The 23,069-nt window shown below is 41.7% G+C and overlaps 2 protein-coding genes across 9 annotated transcripts in view; both read left to right on the top strand.

Annotated features, from left to right (window-relative positions):
• Nucleotides 1-6,110, top strand: part of gabra1 (gamma-aminobutyric acid type A receptor subunit alpha1) — a 29,727-nt gene extending 23,617 nt beyond the window's left edge. For all 5 annotated transcript variants that reach the window (XM_052046871.1, XM_052046868.1, XM_052046870.1 and 2 more), the window contains exon 10: nucleotides 703-6,110. In XM_052046871.1, the coding sequence (XP_051902831.1) occupies nucleotides 703-1,023 (321 nt within the window). In that variant the 3' untranslated portion in view covers nucleotides 1,024-6,110. The remainder of the gene's footprint in view (nucleotides 1-702) is intronic.
• Nucleotides 6,111-20,172: 14,062 nt separating this feature from the next.
• gabrg2 (gamma-aminobutyric acid type A receptor subunit gamma2) overlaps nucleotides 20,173-23,069 on the top strand; it is a 33,476-nt gene continuing 30,579 nt past the window's right edge. For 2 of the 4 annotated variants that reach the window (XM_052046861.1, XM_052046858.1), the window contains exon 1: nucleotides 20,173-20,697. In XM_052046861.1, coding sequence (XP_051902821.1) covers nucleotides 20,567-20,697 — 131 coding nt within the window. In that variant the 5' untranslated portion in view covers nucleotides 20,173-20,566. The remainder of the gene's footprint in view (nucleotides 20,698-23,069) is intronic. The other 2 variants (XM_052046862.1, XM_052046860.1) reach the window with 2 other exon arrangements.

Below are 23,069 nucleotides of genomic sequence, written 5' to 3'. Positions count from 1 at the left end.
TGTCAAACGGTGAGTCCAGCGGAGAAAGGATGCATGAGACTTCTTCATTTGTATTTATTTGTTATTTTTTTTTTGCACATGGGGGCAGTTTAGCACTTAACTGCTGCGGGAGCTGCAGCAGGCGGGGGAAGCATTTAGTTGTCATCTCCGAGAAAATTCAATTTGTGTAACATGACGTGAACATTAATAGTTTAGTGTTCATCTCGTGCTTTCTGCTCCACTTGTCTGTGTGCGGCGTTTAGCGGTGCGGCGCTGTTTCGGAGGACAATTTTCTTTTTATTTTTTTTAAACAGGTTTATTGATTTGTATGAATCATTAGTTTGCCGATGACGCAATGTCAGCAATGACTATTATTCATCATCTGCACGCAGCTTTCACAGATGGGCAGTGCAGTCCGATGCGAGTCATTTCTCATGATTTGCAGTCTTTTGTCAAACTGACATTTTAACAATGACAAAAGACTGCATGATGGAAATTTGAATTGAGGGCCAAACAATCCAATGAAACCTCAGAAGTCAAATAACAATCCATCCTCTTTTTTTAATGATGACATGATTATCGCATTATAAAAATAAGCTGACTCTTTTTTTAATATTAAAAAGTGTTTCTTTCTCAAGAACTTGTGCAAATGTTTCATCCATTGGATCGCGTCCGTACGCTGATCCCTCTGTTTGTTTTTCTTTCCTCGTCAAACCAACCCAGCAAAAGAAGAAGAAGGAGTCCATGCTGAAAAAGAACAACACAACAGCGTACCCGGCCGCCACTGCTACAGCCTTTGCTCCCAACATTGCCAGGGACCCTGGATTGGCCACCATTGCCAAAAGCGCCCCTCCACCCCCGACTGAGCCCAAGGAGGAGCCAAAGCCCAAGCCCCCAGAGGCCAAGAAAACCTTTAACAGCGTGAGCAAGATAGACAGGATCGCCAGAATAGCCTTCCCTCTGCTCTTTGGAACCTTTAACTTGGTCTACTGGGCCACCTACTTGAATAAGAAGCCCAAACTGCAGGGGATGACGCCACACTAATCCACTGTTCGCTCCTTTGCAATTCTACCCGTCTAAAACTTTCATTTTCTTTGGTATTCCTCAAAAGAGAAACAAACAAAAAAAATGTGTTTATTTTCAGACAAACATGATCTCCATGATGGTTTGAATTCCCAGTCGTTGCATTGCTTCTTTTTATCTACATTTTGAAGATTTGGAGAAAACAACATAGAAGATTAAAAAAAAAAAAAAAAAAGAAGCGCAAGAGATGCAGACTTTTAAAAGGGTGTTGTTCAGGTGTGGGGATGATGCTTTTAAGAAAATGCTACCGTAAATATATAGCCGAGAGGAGAATGCTATTCTTTGAGTACGCAGAGCCCAATCTCGTCATGGGCTTTTTCCTTTGTACATTGTATATTTTCTTATGTTGCGGGATTGCAGCTCTAATCCTTGCCGTGGGAGTCTCGAGAGTTATGACCATTTGAGGGAGGGATAAATAAATAGAACAAATGTGGATTCGATGAGGGAGACAGACCAACGATTTCTTGCTTCTGTTGTGCAGACAGCAACGACTTGTAACTAACTGTCCGGTATATCTGCAACGTTGTAACCTATGTTCATCTCGGCAACACAGGCTTGGCAAAAGGACAAAGTGACAAATGCGGTGACGCAAACTGTGCTGTCCGTTGTTCGAAACCACTCAAGTCAAGCCCGTCTCTCACGACGTTTGTTGTAGTATTACCGTAGTATCGCCGTATTTCCGCAAATAGTGTCTGAGGTTATCTACTTCACGGCTGATGAGGGGCGACATCATTTGATATGACACCACGTCATCGATATATTAAAGTCCATGTCAAGTGAAAGTGGAGTTGAAAAACAAAATGGACCGTTCTGATGGAGAAATGCTGAAAAACTCAGGCTCAAACATGGAACCATGGATACACACACACAACACACACACACACACACACAACTTTGTGGACCGATCACACGTTAAGTCGACCGGAAAGCTACTCTCCGTTCAAGAAGATTCCACCTGACGTTGGCTCATCATAAAACACTGCACAGGGAACACGCTTACAACATACGGTAATACGCCACCTTTTAGTTAATCCGAGATACTGTTTATGTGATTCGGTAGGTGCTGCTGTTTTGGTTCACAACAGAGTTCAAACTCGCTCGGCGGTTGACTTTTTAAAGTCTGTCTTTATACTTGTAAGAGGGCCATTATTGGAGGAAATGTGTTACCAGACGTTGAAGCTGTCCAATCAACGGTGTGTACTCCGCCCAACTTGTAATCTTTTATTCAAAGTACAACTTTGAAAGTACAACTGCTTTTGCATTGGATGTTAATATGAAGAGTACTGCCAAAATATTTCATTTCAGTAGTTTGTGCCAAAACGCCCAACAGTGGCCAAAAAAATCAATACCGTACTTTCCGCACTATAAGGCGCTTCGGAGTATAAGGCTCAACTTCCAGGAATGGCCTATTTTAAAACGGTTTTCATATCCAAGGTGCACCATAGAAAGCGCATAGAATAGAAGATACAATAATGGCTGAGTTTGCGTTATTCATCCACGAGATAGAGCTACGCTAAAGGGAATACAAAACAGTTTTATTTATAAAGCACTGTCATCACCGCTGCAGCTGTAGCAAAGTGATTCACAGAACATTCCCAATATTTTGCCCTAGAAATAAGAATATTGATCCATTTATAAGGCGAATCAGATAAGGCGCATTGACGACTTTTGAGAAAATGGAATGTTTTTAGGTGTGCCATATAGTGCGGAAAATACGGTATTTGACTGTTCTTATCATACCTAGAAACTAGTGTGGAAGGTTCGGCCATAGTTAAACCCAATATTATTCAGACACGGCTCAAGTTTTGAAGCTAAATGAATTATTGGTTTTATTAATTATTGGCAGGTTGCAGCCATTGTCCTATTCAAGAATGCATTCTCTTTTTAGTCTATTGATGGTCATAATTCCTATCGACACACAAACGTACAATTTGTATGACTTTAAAGGCTTGGGCCCCAAAGCTTCCATTTGCACCTGAAACAAACCAGCCCGTTTGTATTTTATTTACTTCTTGACGTTGGCTTTAGCGCAAACAAGACAAACAGCACGCGCGTATATGCATGGGCAGGACATCCTCAAAACCACGTCACGATTACACAGACCGCCGGCTTTTGTTTCTTTGCTCAAAAGATATCCATCAGCCGTTCTTCGAAATAAGTTGGGATTTCTGCAATAGCAATAAACACACGTCTCAGTGGACCCACCGATCATTGCTCGCCGAAAATAGAGTAAGAAAACAAAATCAATCTCTGCTTCGAAATGAAAATGATAGAGTATTTTATTTGTCACAGTCTTTGTAAATATTATCAGATGTTAGAGATGTCAATATTACACCGGGGTAACTAAAGGGTAAGTTTAAAAGAATACTTGGATGAGTCACTTTGCGTTCTATGACATGGTCTGTTTTGTGTTGTTGGGAGTGTTTTTCTTTTTTTTTTTGCCAAATTTTGTGTACGGACCTCACTTTTTTTTCTTTGGTTCACGCAGATGAAAAACGGTGTAAAAAGTGAAGAATGTAATGAATCGTTTTCAAACCTTTGTTACATTTTAGTTATGTACAATCATTACTTCCTGTTTTGGCTATTATAAGGTGGTGGGGGAGGGGGTTGTCTGCCATAAAATGGCGTTGAACGCAAAGCCAAGTTGGGTATAATTTAACGGAGCGGCGAGGCACATTGCAGAGGAGAAGTGCCTTTTCGATACTTTCAGAGTGTGATGATGGCTTTGCTGTTTGATGGCACACGATGCGTTTTGTGACCCACTGTGAGCCCCAAATCTTTTTGGATTTCTTTATCGTTTCTGTATTTTGATTTATTTTTGCCATGTTCGTTTTTTGAGCTGAAAGTTGTCAATGCTCAGAAAGTACCAGCTACACTGCCTTCAGTATCAGATGCCCTTTTAGAATCGATTTGTTGCTGCTGTGTCGGTGAGAGAGAAAGGGAGGGGGAGGGATGGGGTGCTTGGGGTGTTTGGGGTAAGAGCCAGAAGACGACATTGCGGTGTGACATCATAATCTTACATCTTACCTTTACCCAAGTCGGTACTGAGGACTTGAGTCATTCTATGAAAATGAATTCGTTTTCGTAGCATGATGTCAGCCCCTCTTCTGGGAAAGAAAAATAACAGAAAGGTGACCGGCTCGTGTTTTATTTTGTTTGTTTGTCTGTTTGTTTTTGTCTTGAACGTTGCTCATGCTTTTTAAAATATTTTTATTATTTCAAATACGAACAATTCCTCGGCCGTGGCCCGTCAAGCTTTCGTAACAGCCCAGTTTTAATTCTGTTAATGTAGCAATATTACTTAGCAAGGGCTTTTCTCAAACCTCAGCTTGAAATTTAGTGAGGGTTTGATTGCTAGCGTAGCTTTACGTCAATTCCTATTGTCGTTTGTATGCTGCAAATCTCTCTTTCCTTTTTGTGTTCAGACCAAGGTTTCATTTTTGGTGTCTACACTGAGATGAAATGCATTTGTCACTTCCTGCAAGCTATGACAGTTCCCACTCACTTGTAATTGAATTTATTTAAAGCGATTTCCATTGTATTAGATTTTTTTTTTTTTTACAAATTGGATTTTACGCTGCTTATTATTTTACATTATTTTCAGCACACACTATTTTTATCTATTTATTTATTTAAAAGTATTTATTTATATTTATTCTTTCGATCCATTTTAATATGTTTGTGCGTTGCTTTTGTTTTTCCTGTCAAAGCGCGGATGAGGTCACAATCTATAATGCGGGTTTATACTTTTCTTATGATTTGCATGATCAGGATCACCGGTACTGAACATGTCTCGAATAGGCCGTTTATAAGCGGAGGGGTGAAGGAAATACAAAGTTCAGGGTGAAGAGTTGTACACAGAGAGGATATGAATAAACTATTGTAGGTATGTTGATAATGATGAAGGAAATCCTATATATAAATATATACATATATAAATATATACATATGTAAAATACATGACGCATACAGTATTTGATTCTATTACGGAAGATATTAGCTCAAACTGATGAATATTGTTTGTATTCTCAACCTATTGTTATGCATTTTGCACATTTAGATGAAGAATAACATTACTTGTATGTAGTCGGCATCGTGCTATGCAAGGACAGCTTTGAACCACCGATCAATGACCGCGTCTCCATTGTGTTTCAGATTTACAAGCTATTAAAAGGAGGAAAAAAAGGACGCTTAGCTTTTTTTTTTTTTTTTATCACAACTGTGCACCCATTCACTTTTTCTTTTGTTTTTTAATGAAACCATGGTTATACAGGGTGACATCAAAGAAAAACAGTGGATTATCTCTTGTTTGTGCTTTGGATTTGTCAGTGCTTCAAGAGAAAATGGCTTTCATTGTTGATTGCACTTTTTCTCCGGGGTCATGCAATAAAAGGCGCAAGATGGAAAAAAAAAACTAAAAAAAGAAAAAGAGCAAAACAGTAAGACGTTGTTTGAAAAAGTGAGGGAGCGAGTTCCTATTGGCAGCAGACTGAAAAGAAATTTCCAGTGCTACTTTCTAGGCAAGTCAGGTTTTGCTCCATTTTGAAGCTCCTTCAAGAGAATGTGAAACATGAGCTACAGTGCAATCATACGCTTCCGACTTTGATCTCGTCTCACTCATTTGCATAACTTACCATGTATATATCACATTTGTTACTTGTCATAAACATTTGTTTGGTTGGTTGGTTTGATTTTTGTTTTAAAAGGCCAATGATCATCAGCACTTGCTTTTCAACAACAGGTCTTTTTGTTCTTACTAGATATCTACTGAAGTTTTTTTTTTCCGTGTTCTAATTTTCACTGAAAAACTAACAATGGAAAAAAAACAAAAACATTTTCTAAAGCACAAACGACGTGGATATGAGGAGAGTATGGACAACGGATGGACACTATTGACTCCACTGGGATGTGTTGCGACAGGGTTCTGATGGGTGTAGATGAAGTGGTGAACCTCCTGTAAATGTTTTCGTTTGTTTCTTTTGGTTATGATATGGCCCTGTAGATTCTGATTCACTGCATTAGTCTTTAAATAAAAAGGAAACAAATGAGCGCGGCTACCGTTGTCTTTATTTGAGAGCACAGCTTTTGGAATGTTAACGAAAGCGGGAGGGAAAAAAAGCATTTAGCTGTGCTATTGTACCCATTAGCACAAACATTTAACGGTTTCCAACATTCAGTGGCAGTAACCTCTGCTAAGGTTAAAAAAATTGCCCTAGCCAATTTGTTTTTCCATGTGGATATCAGCAGCTACTTCCTGATGCACATGACTCTGCTATTTTTCAATCAATATCTATTTCGAATTACATCAGTCTACCCCGGCTAACTGCAGGCAATGCTGACCTCACATCAAGACAGGTAAACCAGTTTTTACCAAACTACAGCCAGGGGGGTCCATTTGCGGCCAGCCATCTGCGGCATGCAGCAGATACAAAACATAACCTTTCTAACCATCTGACCCAATGGTGTAATGTTCGTAAAAGTAACGCAACTTTCCTCTCCAAATTTAACGGGTTGATCATTGGCCCCTCCCTCCACAACACAGAATCGCGCAAGTTGCTCTTATCTTTACTTACGACATCGCTCTCTAGTTTCTGTGGACGGCATGTGCAAATGCTTTATCCAAACATCAAAAGAAATTTGGATTTGTCTGAAAAATACACAGCCCATGCTCCTGTTTTAGCAAACCAAAATGGGATATTATATTCCGCACAAGAGTATTAATTATTACAGGTTAACTACTTTATATGCAGTATAGTTGAAATTTACACAAGAACAGTAATTGGCTACCACTGCAATAAGAGGCTATTATTCTTTTCCCACTTATCTTCCCTCTCCGCCTCTGCTCTCCAGTAGGCGCCTCATTCTCATTCTCCCACCACGATGCCACGGCGCCGTTAGACTTCAGGTGCAGAAAAACGTGCGCTTCTTCCCGAGAAGCATGTGAGCTGCTGATCTCGGAGAGCATTATGTAACAAAACTGCTTCCTGCTGGCAGAAGAGCACCAGAGGAGGTTTTTCTCTCACTCTGTCGGCCTTCTACTCCTTCTTTTCTCTTTCCACTCCATCAGTATCCCCCCCACCACCACCAGCACAAATTTGGACTCAGGCACATAACAAGCAGGTATTGTAATCCCATATGGTTTGTTAGCAGCAACTTTCACTGACTGTGTGCCTCGGTCATTTCATGGCAAAGTTTGTTGCTGAATAATTCGAAATGCTGGCTTCATTTAGGCCAACGCAAAATATACTTTAGGAACAAAAAAAATTGTAAAAGCAGGAGGTTAAGGTCTTACCAAAGCAACAGGTGGCACGTTAAGCAAAACCTCCAAGATTATTTTGGTCAACTATTGAGGGGATCTTTTATTTTCTGAAAGGCAAATTAATGATGCTTTACTTTCCTGAAAAGAAAATCCATCAATCCAAACATCCAGTCAATCATCGTTCACATCGAGACAGACAACTGTTTTTAATCTATATTTTGTTTAAGAAGCATTGATCAATGAACATATTGCTATTTTTTGCTTAATTTTACATCCAGTAACCATAAGTATTTATCGTACTGAGAGCAGTAGCATAAGGAAACCATACATCTTAATAATAAATAGTTACTATGTATACCGCCTATACAGAGGTGCATGTGAACAGCAGCAAAACAGCTAACAGCACCGAATGTAACAAAGACATGTATCAATAAATCAGTAGTGGCTTGTAAACCATAAATGAATGAATAATATATGACCAAAACAATATATGTGTACTTTCCTACGCATACTACACAAGCAGATGTGAGGATAAACTTAAAGTAAGCACAACCAGGTGCGGCGGTATATGTGGCGACTACACGTGGATCAGCAATGCCATACACACAGGCAGTTGGGAATGAAACCCGCACCGCAGTCACAACTGCACATGAATAAATAATCCAAATACACTTGTGTACGGACTATTGAGACCAGTGTTGGTTGTAAAGTGTGACAGCAGCAGGAAGAAAGGAAGGCCCTGCACTACCAAAATACTCGAGGTGAAAGACTCGTCACTGCTGAGTGCTTTGATGGTGTCCTGCATTAAGTGGGAGTCGCTGTCCACCATTCTCCTTTCCCTCTCCTCTTGCAATGAGTCCAGGGGACATGTCAGGACTGACCTTCCTTATCAGCCGGTTCAGTTTTTCCACCGAAATTGCCCCAGCAGATCACTCTCTACAAATAGTTGCCACGATTGAGTAATAAAAAGTCCTCAGGAGGGCCCCTTGTCCGCCAAAGGACCTCCACAGCAATCTGAGTCAGCACTGGCCTTATTTTCTTTCTTTGTACAAAGCCTGTGTGCTTGTAGATCAGTAATTGATTGTTCAGGTGAACACCAGTCAATCAGAGTCAGTTCGCTCTTCAACCTTTTCATGAATGTTCACCATTGTTGGACGGAGGAGTTCCACAAAGTCCAGAATCAGTTGATGTCAGAGAATTTCTGCAATGTGACAGCGGGCAGAGCTGTAAGGGAATGCTGCAGTGTACTAGATGAAGAAGAACGGGTCCGGGATCGTTCCCTGCGGACCACTATGTCAGAGACACAGTGCATTCATGACCTCATAAACTGAAAACGGTCTATGAAGTAATCAAGTTGCAGAGATTTGGGTCCATGCCAAGGTTATTATAGTTAGTGAAAGTGAATGAAATGAATAAAATAACTTTTGGAGTCCCAAATAATAGTACTACACATATCATATCCACCAATGATAATCATAATCCCGCATGAAGTGTTCACATGTACTTCCCGGCTTGTGTGGGTTTGTCATTGTTTCCTATCCCAGCAACATTGTGTCCCCAAATCTTGGCATGGACACCACCACAGATTCAAATCTCCAACTTCACTAAATTCTCGTTGTTGCGGTCCAAGTGTGAGTGCCTGCACGTCGTCTACACAACGGCAGAACAAAGACCAATGTATTATCTGTCTTGCATCTGACAAGCATACAAGCTCACACACAATGGCCACATTATTTCCTTTTGTAAATCCTCATCTCAATATAATCACTCGGCAGGGACCCACACTTACTGCTTCACAGAAATTCGAAAAGTCGGACTTGACAAGGGGTGCCCAGAGGAACTCCGGTTACTTTGTTGGACATTTGTGATAATTTCCAAAAGACCCGAAGTGACTTGTAACACAAGTGGAATGATCGTGCTGTGTGCAAGAATTAGCATTTGAAACACTCTGTGCCATAGATTGTCTTCAATCTATAGCCTGATGTATTCCTCTACACTACGTGACTACGATGGTGCAAATACAATACAATACAATACAATATGCATGACATTGGACTTGAAAACAACGATAATTTCATATACACACACTCATTTTAAACTTACAAATAAGCACATATTATTCCTTTTTTACCGCTATACATTGTTTTATAGTTATAAGCATCTGTTGTTTCATCCTCAGACTTGTTTAGAACAGCTACTGAAAACAATTTCTACCATATTATTGTTTGAACCAAGACCGATGCATACGTTTCCGACCCGAGTGTGCATAGGCCACCTTAGAAGGAATTTGCTGACTGCGTATTCAACATCCATATCTGCAGCACATGAGCCACTCTTTGTCGCAGTACAACTGGTAGGATGGGGAACAAATTCCACCCACATTTGTGGGTTCCAGTTCTTTTCGGGTGAACAATGACGCTGGCGTCCGTCGGCTGCCATAAGCGACTTAGCTACACTGTCAGCCAACACAGCCTAATTCTTGAAGGTCACAAAGCGATGATCAGACGCAAACAATACCCTGGTATGGTTCAACGCGGGGCTGTTTGGACGAATTTCATTTTGTGACAAGAATTTCTTTTACGCGATTACTGTTATGGTGCAGCCATGCAGATCAATGTAAAGCTTATTTGAATGCAAAGCCAATAAAAGTCAAGTTAAACTTACTTTGTGTTGCCCTTAATCAGAAAAGAGTCTCAAAGGGCTCCCCAGATCGATAGTTGACAAACATTAGCAAAATCACCTGATTGGAATATTGTAATATTGTAAAATACTCAAATCGGTACTGATTTTTAGTTTCACCTGATCATTGCACTTTTGTCTTTTCTTCACTTTGACCACAGTTTCACCCTGCAGGGACTCCAAAAGTTGAAGCTTGTGTTCATTTTCCGCTAGTAAAATAGATTATTATTATATTTTTTTTTACCCTCGCCGCCGTCTTTTGCCTTTTTCTCATTCCCCTACCCTAAAGTTCTCCGAGGCCTCGCGGATGTCCTTTGTCGAAACCAATCGCTGGCATGCGAGTGATCTAACAAGCTCGGAGGTTCAAAAGGCTACCAAGCTCCTTTCTGCTCAGCCACACATTGTCATTCAATCATATCCTGTTACCGTGATATGCCCCGTTCAAAGCTTCCACTCTGAGAGGAAAAATATCCACTGAAAGGGCACAAATTGTATCCAATTGAATTAAAAGAGCAGAACGTATTTTGGGGAGAAGGTTGGGGCATTGCATTCACTTTTCAAGTTTGCCAATTAATGTACTTTCTGAGGGCAAAGAAAAAAAAATCGAAACACATCGACCCTGTTTTTCTACTTTGCAGATACGACTTTGTGAGTACATAACACCGTGCCATTTGGAATTCTATCCTCTTGGGACGAGCTGCTTTTCTAAATCACAAGAGTGTGAATCAATAAAGAACCGATAAGGAGCATATAGTTTGTGACGGAGGCTCAAGCATGGCGTGCAACATTAATTGGACGTGTAGGTGACAGACACCGTGTTTGTGCACAAGAAGAAAAGCGATTTGAGCACAACAAGCTTTTTTCGATTCAGTTATTTCCTACCATTAAACCATCTTGCAGCCTTTGTGTCTCCCTCACGCACGCTTTGGCTCTCAATCTTGCTCCGCGTGCGGATGACGAGCAGCACGCAAAGTGCACGCACCGAATGGTAAATCAAGGCTTGATCGACTACGCGCGATGACTTGACATGCATCTCACATCAGTTTCCCCGGGGGGGATGCACGGGATGCTAAAGGAATCCATCAACAGACAAATGCAAACACTGGGGAGAGCAAATGGATCCTGAGTGGACCGCCAGCAAATGAAAACATATGGGTCCCCCGTCCTCCGACGGAGCGAACAGCAGTTGTGGTTATAAAGGAAGATGTTGTGCTGCGGGTTACCATATGCGACTTCGCATCTTTCCTGTGACTAATTGATTGCAGTCAACAGGTTCATATCAGCTCGTTCTGTAATGCTAGTCAGGGCAATGGAATTTTTCACATAGGGAATAACACACACACACACACACACACACGCACACACTTGTGGAATATGCTGCTGCGGAACTCATTCATGCAGATGGAAAAGAGCAAAAGGAAGAAAGCAATCTGGAAAGGGGTTGCTCTACTTATTTTGGATTTTGAAGCAATTTGTCCCGTTGGTCAAAGTTTTGCTGTCGTAAAACTTGCATTCCAATTTACAACCGCCTAAGTGCACAATTAAGTTAAAGACTCTTAATGGAAAGACGTAAAAAAACATAAAACCAGCGAGTATTTAATGACGAGAGTGAAATGCAATCTCGCATTGAAACTTTTAATATCCATACAAAAGGAAAAAGGAGGCTGCCACTAAATGTTTCAAACATTAAATGAAGTTAAAAAATGAAGAAAAACTAAACACAAAACGTAAAAAAGGAGAAAGGAAAGGCACACATTTTTCATTCCAAATTGGAGGGGCATTCAAAATGAGAAGCTCCCCGAAATGAACCTCAAATTGCTGGGCAGGGACGTGTCTCTGGCTCCCTCCTCTAACAAATCTCTGCAGCGTTTGTTGACAATTATTCAAGGTCTGTTTGATGTGACATGACTCACTGAGAAATTTAGGGGGATTCAAGCACACAGGGCCAGCTAAAGGACAGACACATTTAATATCCGTCATTGCCAAGTATTTCCACTCCCTTAAATAATACTTACTCGAATATAACCTCTTTAATTTTGTGTGTGTGTGTGTGTGTCTGTGTGCAGTGTGTGTTTACACCTCCACATGCTCGTTGCTAATGCTGATGTACTCTAATTTGCAGTTGTTGACATTTCCAACACCCCCTCGAGGCAATTCATTTCCCATTTCCCATCCGTGTTGTTATTATTGTCGCTATTATTATTTGGTCGTCATCCAGATTGTGTCATCTTGTGCTGTGAGCCTTCCGAGTACGTAACAAAGACAGCGCAGCGGATCAATACGCTTCTGGCCGGGCTGCTTTGAAATGCTTATATCTAAAAAAAATAGTAATTTAATAAATAAATTAAATGTTATTAATGGGCTGCTGCAGAGGAAACGCGCTTGAGAAGGAGAGCGAAAGGATGAAATAGGGAGCCGATGCCTTTATTATTCATCAGCGCATCTCACTGCAGTCAATCCAGCAGGGGGAGGTGTTGCAATATTGGGATGATCACAGGCAAAGTGTCGTTATTAACCACATGATCACGTCGAGTGCCACTGGTACCGGTTAGGCTCAGTCACGTGTCTCCCGATCTCTCTCTGGCCTCGTCCGTCCGCTCAACCCTGAATGCAGATGCCGCGCTTTCGGTTAAATTTTATTGCTGGAAATTAAAGTCGTAAAACTCTGCGCTCTGAATTTTTCATAAATCCGTGTTTTGCGGAGAAGGGGAAAAGCTTCCTCTGATGGGCAAGCGATTAGATAAGTGAAGTTTGAGTCAAATAATGTGTCTCACACTAACTGATGACATCAACACAATCGCATTTGGATGATCAAGTTCTATTCAAGAGAGATGCACATTGCCGCATGAGTCAAAGTCTCTGAAAAGCGAAATTTTGCTCAAATGGAAGAATTTATCCTAGTTGACTTTGGGTGTGGTAGGGTACACCTTGGGTTGGTCGCTGGCCAACTGCTTGGCACATCTAGACAAACGACCATTCACAATCACATTCCCAGCTATGGACAACCTCATTCCACCTAACAATCATGTTTTGTGGGGACTTCAAACCCAGAACTTCAAAACAGTGGCAGTAGCAGTGCTAACCACCAGTCCGTGTCCTAATTTCACTATTTCCAGAAGGAAACAAAAAATTGAAATCCTAAATAACTGACTGATTGGGCTTAAAAAATTCACTATAAGGGGCAGGGGGGTTTCATGGGTAAAAATGAAGCAAACTTGAGGTTGGAATCAGCCAAGAAACTTGAACAAAGAGCCACTGTGAAGGCAGAGCCGTACTTAGTCTCCAGTACGAGGCCACAGTAGGTTAGCGTGTGATTGGCAGGCCATCAGATATGGCTCCGCCGGGGCACATGGGGACCGGCGCTATCTTGCCTTTTACCCTTCTCACTCTACCTCTCTCGTGAATCCTCCGCAGCACGAGCCCGTTTCACATTGTCCGCTGCAGGCAACCTTCAGAGCAGACAGTTAAGGAGCGAGAGCGTGCAGAGATATGGAGGAAGAGATCCAGGGTGTGGAACAAGACAGGATGGATAAAAAAAAATAAAACAAAATCCGACTGAGAATTTGAACGCCGTCCAGAAAAAGCATCGAGTTAGCAAGCGAAAACCTATTATGTGCCTCACAGGAAGCTGACACTTCTAAAAATACATTACATCAAATCATGCATTACATAGTGTCTTCATATTTATCCCCGAGTCTTCACTCCAGCACTAATGCATGACGTGGTCTCAGTCAAGTCACAGGTGTGCTGGAGCAAATAATTATTTTCCAACCAATCACAGGCCGCATATAGGCAAACAACTATTGACATTGACACCCATGGACAATTTAGACTTGAGGTTGAGAGAACCTGAGAAGCATGCTTATGGAATGTGGGAGAAAACCGAAGTACTCTGATTAAATCCACACAAGCATGAGGAGAGAACCATAGACCCCAATACTGAGGCGGATGCGCTAACCACTTACTCACTGAGACAACTGCATATATTTCTCTCATCTGCAAGGCCATTTATTTTCCTGCTTAAATTGGCAAGGAGATTTTTTTTAATGATAAACAATCTCACCACCCGTAATATGAAGTACACAACCCCCTAATCTAAAAATAGAAATGATAATTACAGCTGCGAACGGTAAGGAATGGGCTTTTGCACATGCCTGACGGGAACACGTGAAAAAGGTGCAATGCAGCCGAGTCAGCAAGCACTGCTTTCATGCTCTGTCCAAAAACTCAAATTGTTTCCCCGTTCTGTCTCGTTTATGTGCTTTCAATTTGGTATCAACAGGACAAAATCTCAAGGACGAGGATGTTCTTAAGAACCCTCGGAAAAGACCATAATGACCCTCAAATGGATACCAAAATGGCAGCTGTGGGTTTTTGTGACATTTTTGAGAACCACCCTTCAAATGGTGACTTATTTGGCCTAACAATAAAAAATACAAAGTCATTTTGAAAGGTCCTTTGCACCGCATCCGCCCTGGCAATGCTCTTTTTTTTATGTACTCGGGGGGGTGGGGGGGGTCACTTGGACCAACCATCAGAATGCACTCAAGGGCTGCACCTCATGTATGTTGCATTTTCCTCCCACTTGTGATGATTCATGAAGACAGCATACAAAACATTGTCAAGTCCCGGCCGCCCAGGTTTTCAAAGCAAGTCGGGGCCAAACTAGGGCTTCCCCGCCAGGACATTTAGGAGTTGCCGAGTTAAAGGAGCGGGAGAGAGCACATTACCATCAACCTCCTACCGATCACTGGAGACAGGAAAAAGGTCAGTAAGGATGTAAAGCTTCTAAGAACTGCTTTTATCAGCAAGCATTTTGAGCAAATATCAGTAAAGTAATAAGTAAATAAGTAAATGTAAGTAAAGTAGTGTAAATATTAGGAGAGTTGCAGTATGTATATTTTGTTGCATATATTTTGGGGGTCCAGGTTTGGATACAGAATGAACTGTGAACATGTGATTCGAAACTTGGTGAAGCAGCATGTGGCACACCGCATGTTTGTGATCAAAAAGCACCTTATGTTGGGTCCAAGTGTGACATTGGCTACCACGTTAGTCTCTCGTTTACTTCATTGTGAGAGTCTACACTGGACAATCTCTCCATTTTCTTGCAACGTTTGCTCACCTATACGTATTCATTTGTGAATGATATTTACAGGTAAGTACGCATTTGTTACCAATGCTAAATTTCAAGATCAGCCAGCTTTATATTTGGAAGTGTTATTGTCACGCAGCCATCCGAGTTCAACAGCCACACTTTTGCGTTCAATGACAGCGAGGTGTTTCTAAAAATAACGTAAAGCTGTGTTGTTGCTCGCGCTTCTGCTCTGTGAGTTACAGCATTTTTGCTTGGCCAATAAAAACTTCTCCTTCTCCATAGACTTTTTTTCTCTATCACCCGGAATGACGCGTTTCTGGTCTGAAAGGGAAGCAGAATGGCATCCTAATGGCAGCCGAGTAACTAAATTAAATGGCTCCTTCTCATGCGCTGTGCTTTGAAGGGCTTTCAATCAGAGCAACAAGAGCTGATAGTGTGTCAGTAAAACATTGTTTGAAGTTTGACCCTTGTGATAGTGCCCCGTGGTGGATCTGATGCAAGCATTTAGCTACAAAGCTTTGATCTGCAGTCAAGTAATTGCATCTGCATTGCACAATTTTGGTCCAAGGAATGGTGATGAAGCGCTGCCTTCCTGAATGAAAATACAATACAATCACGCTCTTTTATTAAATTCCATACGGGAGCTCATGTTTTATATGGTGCACATTAATTTTACATGTCTGAAAGAAATTACTTGAATTGTTTGGCATCTACGGCTTCCCCAGGTGCATCGACTGCCCCGTATAACCGTCTACCGACCTTCGCTGTTAATTGCGCCACGAATGTTATTTGGCATTCAGATGTAATCCGTAGTATCTGCATGAGTGACTTTGGGCTCAGCCACGGTTTATTTTCGATAAAGCCGTGACTCAGAGGAGCGAGGCAACAATTGAAAATAAATGTTAAAGATGAAAGCAAAACTGGCTGTAATCTACCTTTGGGAGGGGAGATTATACGTGCGGCACATCAAGCAGAGCAAATTCAACATAAAAACGCAACGAAAGCGGCCGGCTTCATTTCGGCTCTAAACTCGGCGGATAGGTTAGCTGCTGGCAGCCACTTCATGGAGATCAGTTTGGTGTGCAGAAGTGCAGAGAATCGGGTTGACTGTGAACAGTTGCTCAAAACCACAAAAGGCATTTTTTATTTTAGTAAACACTGGGATTCTTTCGCCATTTCAAAATGGATTACCCCAGTTATATTGCTCTGACTTTCAATGACAGCAAAAGCAAGTCAAAGTGGGTCACGGGAAGGCCCAAAAACTGATCGACTCGGTACTGGCCCTTCAACTTGACTTCAGGGTTGTCGGTGACCTACATGTAAAGCAATTTCATTGGAAAAGTGTCCACATTGAAAACAGGGATTTGTGCAAACGTGCAGAAAACCACAGTGAACCTGCGAGAGGTCACGGTGCCCCAGATTCGGTAAAAACACAGCTTGCTGGCTTAAAATTTTTTGGGGGCAAGAACATATTTTCTGCAGGACAGGCTGCAGCGTATAAAGAGAACCTGAGGTGTTTTGTTTACATGAGCTCACTCGAGACCCCCTTAATAAAATGCAGCATGATTTTCCTAAATCCAGTGTGGGACAAATAAAGGATATCTTATCTTATCTAAATGGGACAAGCTTCAATGAAACTCACAAAATATGAACAAGATAACTTTTGCAACAATGACGCCCGACTACTATTAGCAAGTAAAAAATTCACCAGCGATGCGCATATTCATACGTTGAAATCCATCCGTCAAGTCACTCTTCAGATTTTCTCCTTAGCAGAGTAAAAATCATTGCATAAGTCATGTCTTGTTTTTTTTCTCTTGCCATTCTTTTTTTTTTTTTTTATGTTTCATCTTGCGAGGTTATATCACACTGTGTAGAATGTCAGTCTGCTTCTCGCATCCAACGGCGCTTACAGTAGATCATTGTGCCTCCACAGCTTGACGTTAACCAAGTGGGGCTGTGACAGCATATGTGTGGGCCGCAAAGCTGGACTGATCGTGAAGCCAGGAACCCGAGTGATCACTCACGTGAACGTAGACCACTATTTCCCAACCGACACCAACCCATCACTCATTTCTTTTTTTAATCCACAAATGACACATCAACAGCGCAGGCACGCGCCATTTGATCTGCGTAAACAATACGCTTTGGGAAACGATGAACATTGGGAGTTTTTTGGCAGATGAGCTAGATTATGAGCCACGGTAATAGCATAGCTGTCACTACCCCTAATCGGTTTGATTAACAAATGAAAAGCTTGGATGATTTGGATCTGACCTTCTGTCGTTCATATTTACGCACACCAAAGCCCGATGCGTTTGTTTACTGCAGATATATTAATGAGGTTTGACGACTATAAATTAGTTGTGAAAAAGCCTCGATGCTGTTATTTTGTGTCTTGAACACACACATACACACACACAAAGCTTTGTGGAGGTAAAGTGAGTGCACCAGAGCACAGGTGCAACGTGAATATGGGGAAGCGCCAGTTGAGCTCATATGTGGCCTGTGACTATTGAAGCAAGCAAATTGAATTTGACATCTCCCTCTCTGTCTGTCTTGTTGACTGTGCGCCTCCGTGCATCAGACTAACGAAAAACCAAATAAGCAACAGACTGCCGCAATGATGCTCACCGTTAGCGCTGCTTTTTCAGAGCGCGTGTTCATTATCGCGAAGGACAAAATAACTCTGAACACGAGGATGTTATTGGCAAAACATGTTGGATTCTGAGAGTGGAGTGACACAAGACAAACAACCCCTTTACTGCAGTTTATACCAAACTCCGAACTGAGACAAACTGAATTAGTAAAGCCTGTCTTCTATTTACCCTGCACACACACATTTATTTGTCGGGGTAGCCAGAGATTGCGCGTGCAAGTGCTGAACCGTATCTTCAGTCTTCTGAGATGTGACTTCATGCGTTATTTACAATCCGAACGTTGGTTTACTTTGAGCAGTGCTACATGTTTAATGAAGCATCTGTCGGACACTTTAAGATGATTTACCTCCGCTCATTTGCAACCAAAAAGCACGTGGCCGTGTTTCGAATCAAGCGCAAACTCATCTCCCATGCACGACACACTTACTGTACTGCAGGTGGTGACAGCTGCCCTTCCGTTTGCTTTCCCATTGTCAACGCTTAATTTTTATTTTTTTTTGAAATGGTGCAATCGTGACTGAATGATGTTTGTGAGTTGGTACGCTTATGGAAAAGACTTAGCAGAGGGCCCCTCCTGGGACAATAAAAGTGAAGCAATGTGAACTACATGTACGCCTGTGGAATAAAATGTTCCAAGTGGGAAATTAGCCTTAACGCTTCATACTAACACAGATATGCAGACACCTGCTTGTTGAGCCTGCACCTGCCTCTCTCTTTCGTGCTATTTATTTATTTATTTATTTGGGGGGGGGGGGGGGGGGGGGGGCTTGCGGCTTTTAGGTTTTTCTTTTCAGAAAAAAAAGGATCTTATTTCTCTACTGCAAATGGATTCTCTTTGGATAAGCTTTACCATGAGTTAGCACCTTATAAGCATGCTAATAAGCATGCTACGTGCAATCCATTTACTCATTTATTGTACTGCTCAACATTTCATATGCTATCGATTTTATAGGCTGACATATAAATGCTGCATATTTATTGTAGGGAACCATTTTTTAAACATTTATATCACAAGTATATGCTCCAACCAGCCACGAAGAGACTCCCTCAAGGAGTTATTGTAAGTTACGCCGTATCAAAATTGCGGCATTAGCATATTTTACAGTATCAAGGCTACTAATATGCCAAGAGGGCATGCAAAAAGAGCTGCAAGGCTTTTTCAACATGATTTGCATTTATATCCACATCACCTGTACTGATCAGATTATGAAAGAGCATAATTTCAAAAAAGAGATGATATGACTTATAGATCCACAGAAGAGTTCGTGGATATTAGACATGCAGACATATTACACAATAGAAAAGTAAAGCATCCATCCAGCTGGCTACCGTAATTGGAAACAGCATGAGGCACAGCAGCACTAATCATAACAGTCATAAACACATTTCTAGTATCCATCCATCCGGTTTACGTTGGGCTTTTCTCTTATTAGCTTCACAGTTCAAGTGGAGCCTCTCTCCCAGCAGACTTCAATTAGGGTACAGCGTTGACTGGTTGCCAGTCAGTGGCAGGACACATAGGAATGCAGGCTAACCACTCATCCACCACCCTTTAGTTGTTTCTTACGGTCACATAACATTTGCTTTGACATGAGAGGCTGCACTCTAGGAAAAAAAAAACTAGAGAAAAGTGTCCTTGATTTTCATTGGTGAAAAGGCCGCATTTAGAGTCAATAGAGCTGCTCAGGGGCTTGAAAGCTTAAATGCATTCAGTGTGTTCAGGATCCCCAATGACTGCGAGAAACAGCGCTCTCTCCCTTTCTCTCCCTCGCTCTCCCTCTCTCTCTCTCTCTCTCTCTCTCTCTCTCTCTCTTTCGGGTGTCCACCACACAGCCTCTGATTTTAGACGTGGGCTACCAGAGGTTGGAAGGCATAGCTCAATGGTGCATAAGCATTTGGGATATGTCGGGCGAACGATCCCAGTCGAGAGCAAAACTCATCTGCTCAGATTGCAGCCTGAGACTTGAGTGAGCGTGACGAAAGAGAAAACTGGGAGGAACTGTCTATGGTCCTGATTGGTGTCGCGCCCGGCGCCATCAGAACTGTCCATGGTGCTGAAAATGACTTCCCTGTTTCTAAAACGCAAACACGGTTAAACCCGTTATATCATCGCCAAGATTATAATAATAGGGTGGCAGTCCACGCAACCCCCCCCCCCCAAAAAAAACAATCATAATAACAATCATTAAACTGCATTAGAAGCAGCAACGTATGAAATGTAAGGTACTTGGGCTTTTCGGGAACTTTTTGATGGAATGTTTTTAGATCCAGATCAATTCGGCCCACGGATTTAATTCAACAACAAAACCTGATCAGATGTTTGCTTGTAACATGCTTCCTAAAATTTTATTCTACCCAACTACTCTACTTTTAATTTTCTATCTTTTAGCATGCGGCTTAATGCTGCTGTGGAGGGAGCGCGCGTGTGGGGTGAAATCACGCGTGCGTTGATCCGCGCTGCAGTAACGTGCCTCGGCTCCCTCTTGCAAGCCCCGCAGCCTTCTTCTCAATCTGCATTCACGCCGAGGCTGCTTTTCACATGCCATTAGGTGTGTAATTCTAAAACGCAACATAGGGAGGCAGTTTTCATTCTTATTTATTTGCATACGGGTTCTGTGCTCGCTTTATTATTTTTTTTTTTTGTTTGTTTGTTTTAAATCATCTTTTTGATTGTTTTGGACGATCTCGAGCCTGGCTGCGTTCCTCGCGTTGGAAATAAAAAAGAGGGGGGAAAAGCTGGGTGATGCATCGTGGGCTGGGAAACCACTAAACAAGACGGGCATCTGCACCAGGCGCGGAGACGAAAAGATGGTGAGGATGACGATGGCGGCGGCTTCACCACATTTCGCCTCCGAGTGCTCGACGGCCATGGCGAAGCCTTCTTCCCTCGCGCGCAAGCTCTTCTTATGGCTCTTCATTGCAATCAACCTCCCCACCAGGTAAGCGAAACGGTCCAGTATTCTCATTCTTCCCCGTCACTGTGAGCTAGCGTTAGCCTTCGCCTAGCCGACGATGCTACCACCAAATTTAGCCAAATGTCACAACGTCGTTCCCGTTCGTATTCGTGTGTCTCACGTCAACTCGCAACACACCCACACGATGCCCGATAACGTGTTATATATGTGTTATACGTGGGGGGAAAATAGAAGGATAAATTAGTCTAAAGACCACATCCAGCGTCATAATCAATATTTAAGGGATGTTTTTTTTCGTGATTCGAGGCTGCTGTTAAAATAGCACAGGCGAGCTAATGGGATGCTACATATAGTGTGCACTAAGCCGTTTGTATGGATCAAGTGTATTTAAGTCAAAAAGCCGCAGGGCTCTTACGAACATGTAACTCTGTGTGTTAAGAGGGATACGGAAGAGAGAAGAGAGCAGGTTGTGGACGCTCTGACAAATGTGTTTTTTTTTTTTTTCCAAAATGGCAGGCGGTTATTATTAAGGCATAGCATATCTGCAGAAATCTCTCCTGCAGCTTGTATTATCAATGCACTGCGTGCGTTGCAATTGCTGTTGTGCCTGTTCGAACATTATTTATTGGGATAGTTAAGATGGAGGGCCAGAGAACGGATGGTTAGTCGTCTGTTTCGAGACAGAGAGGGAGGAAAAAGAATGGAGGCATATCCAGTCTCGGGTCACTTCATTAGGTACACAGGCTCGATACGTTTAGTATCAGAGCTGACTTCAAGATGATTCCTTTACAAAGATGATTCCTTTCTAAATATATTGCATTGTTCAATTTGATTTGGATTAGTCTGCAGTGCATCATTCTGAGGGGTGTCCATACTTCAATTTCCAGTATGGCATTAATGAAATTAATTTCATTAATTACTATTTAATGATACTATTTATTACTATTAAATAAAAACTATTGGTAATCACAGTGCCACACACGGGTTTGAAACAACTTTGTTATACATTCTCATAAATATCGTATTTGCCTCAACTGTGGCCTCTGCTCAAGGATTTACTTTAAACATTGCTGTGCCATCCAATTAAAGAATGAAACGCCTCCCCTCATATGTAATGTCTTGGCAAACAAAATTATAAAGGGGAAGTCAATAAAATAATTTGATTTACAAAAATATGTTCTATGCAGCCCGCTAGTCTAAGCACAGTCTTCTGATTAATATGCTGGTGGAAGATGAATTAACCTGGAAAAAAAGGCCTCAGAGACTAGCCTCAAGTCATCAACTTTCAGCTAACTTTGGACTCCTCTGCTAGATTCAGATTTAGTTTGTTGCCGCGACAACAGGTAGCAGCGAGTTAATTTATTAGCATGAAGCTAACGTTAGACTGAACTGGCAAGCTTCCACAGCGACACATTGTGTCCGCCCCAAAAACAAGCAGATTTCATTTACCAGTCTGAAAGTGTTCATCAAAAATTAACTTTTTTTGGGGGGTGCGGGGAAGAGATTTTGATTGGATCTTGTTTGTGTAAGCATATGACATGTGACCCGTGGGGGTAAATCAGCCAACGTGATGATTACCACCTTGCCGCTGTTATTGATTGAATACGTTCATGTGATTGCACTAGTTAATTTGTGTGGTGATTAAACTTTGTCATCGACTCAAATAGCATCTATGTTTTCTTCAGTAGCAGCACTGAAAATCTTATGAGATTTACTGCATGTGACACTCAAATAAGACGTTTCTCCTCAAGGCTCCAGGCTCGCTTTCTGTAAAATGCTACTTTGTGACTCATTGGCAGTTACTATATGTTGTGAGGTCTGATTGCATTACTCAGCATGAAACTACACAAGTACTGTTTCGCAGCAAAGTGACCACATGGTCCAACTTGGAAATGCATGATGCCATTTGGAATGCAGAAAGCAAGGAAGGCCTCAGAGTAAGCAAAGATGCTTAACAGAAATGTTTTGCAAGGCTGTTTCAAAAAACATTCACTTGTATACTGTTGTTACTCGAAAACATGCTATCTTTGAGTTTTGAAAGGTGTGCCATTTTGCCCCCTAAATTGTTTAGTGTTTTTAAAACAAGTTTACTTGGCAAGTATTCTTACTTGATATCACGGAAGAGTCGCATGCAAGTACTCGGTGGAAACAAATTGGTATTGTATTGGTACATCACAAGTAATTATGGAGTCGTCCAATTCATTCTCTTGAATTGGAAACCCCAATTGCACCGTTCCATTAATAGCGGTTGAAAAGTCGTGTCAAGACGGCCAATTTCGAACACTGTGATTATGATCTGCATTTCTTGATGCTCACTATGCAGATGTCAGATTTCACGTTTTCCCTTTTAGACGGGACAAAAATGGAGAGGCGAAGCTGCCACTTTGCTTCCATTT

Source organism: Hippocampus zosterae, chromosome 16, assembly GCF_025434085.1.
Source record: "Hippocampus zosterae strain Florida chromosome 16, ASM2543408v3, whole genome shotgun sequence".
In the NCBI taxonomy this organism is placed as follows: Eukaryota; Metazoa; Chordata; class Actinopteri; order Syngnathiformes; family Syngnathidae; genus Hippocampus; species Hippocampus zosterae.
Note: the sequence above shows the minus strand (reverse complement) of the source record. Positions and strands in the feature narration are given on the sequence as shown.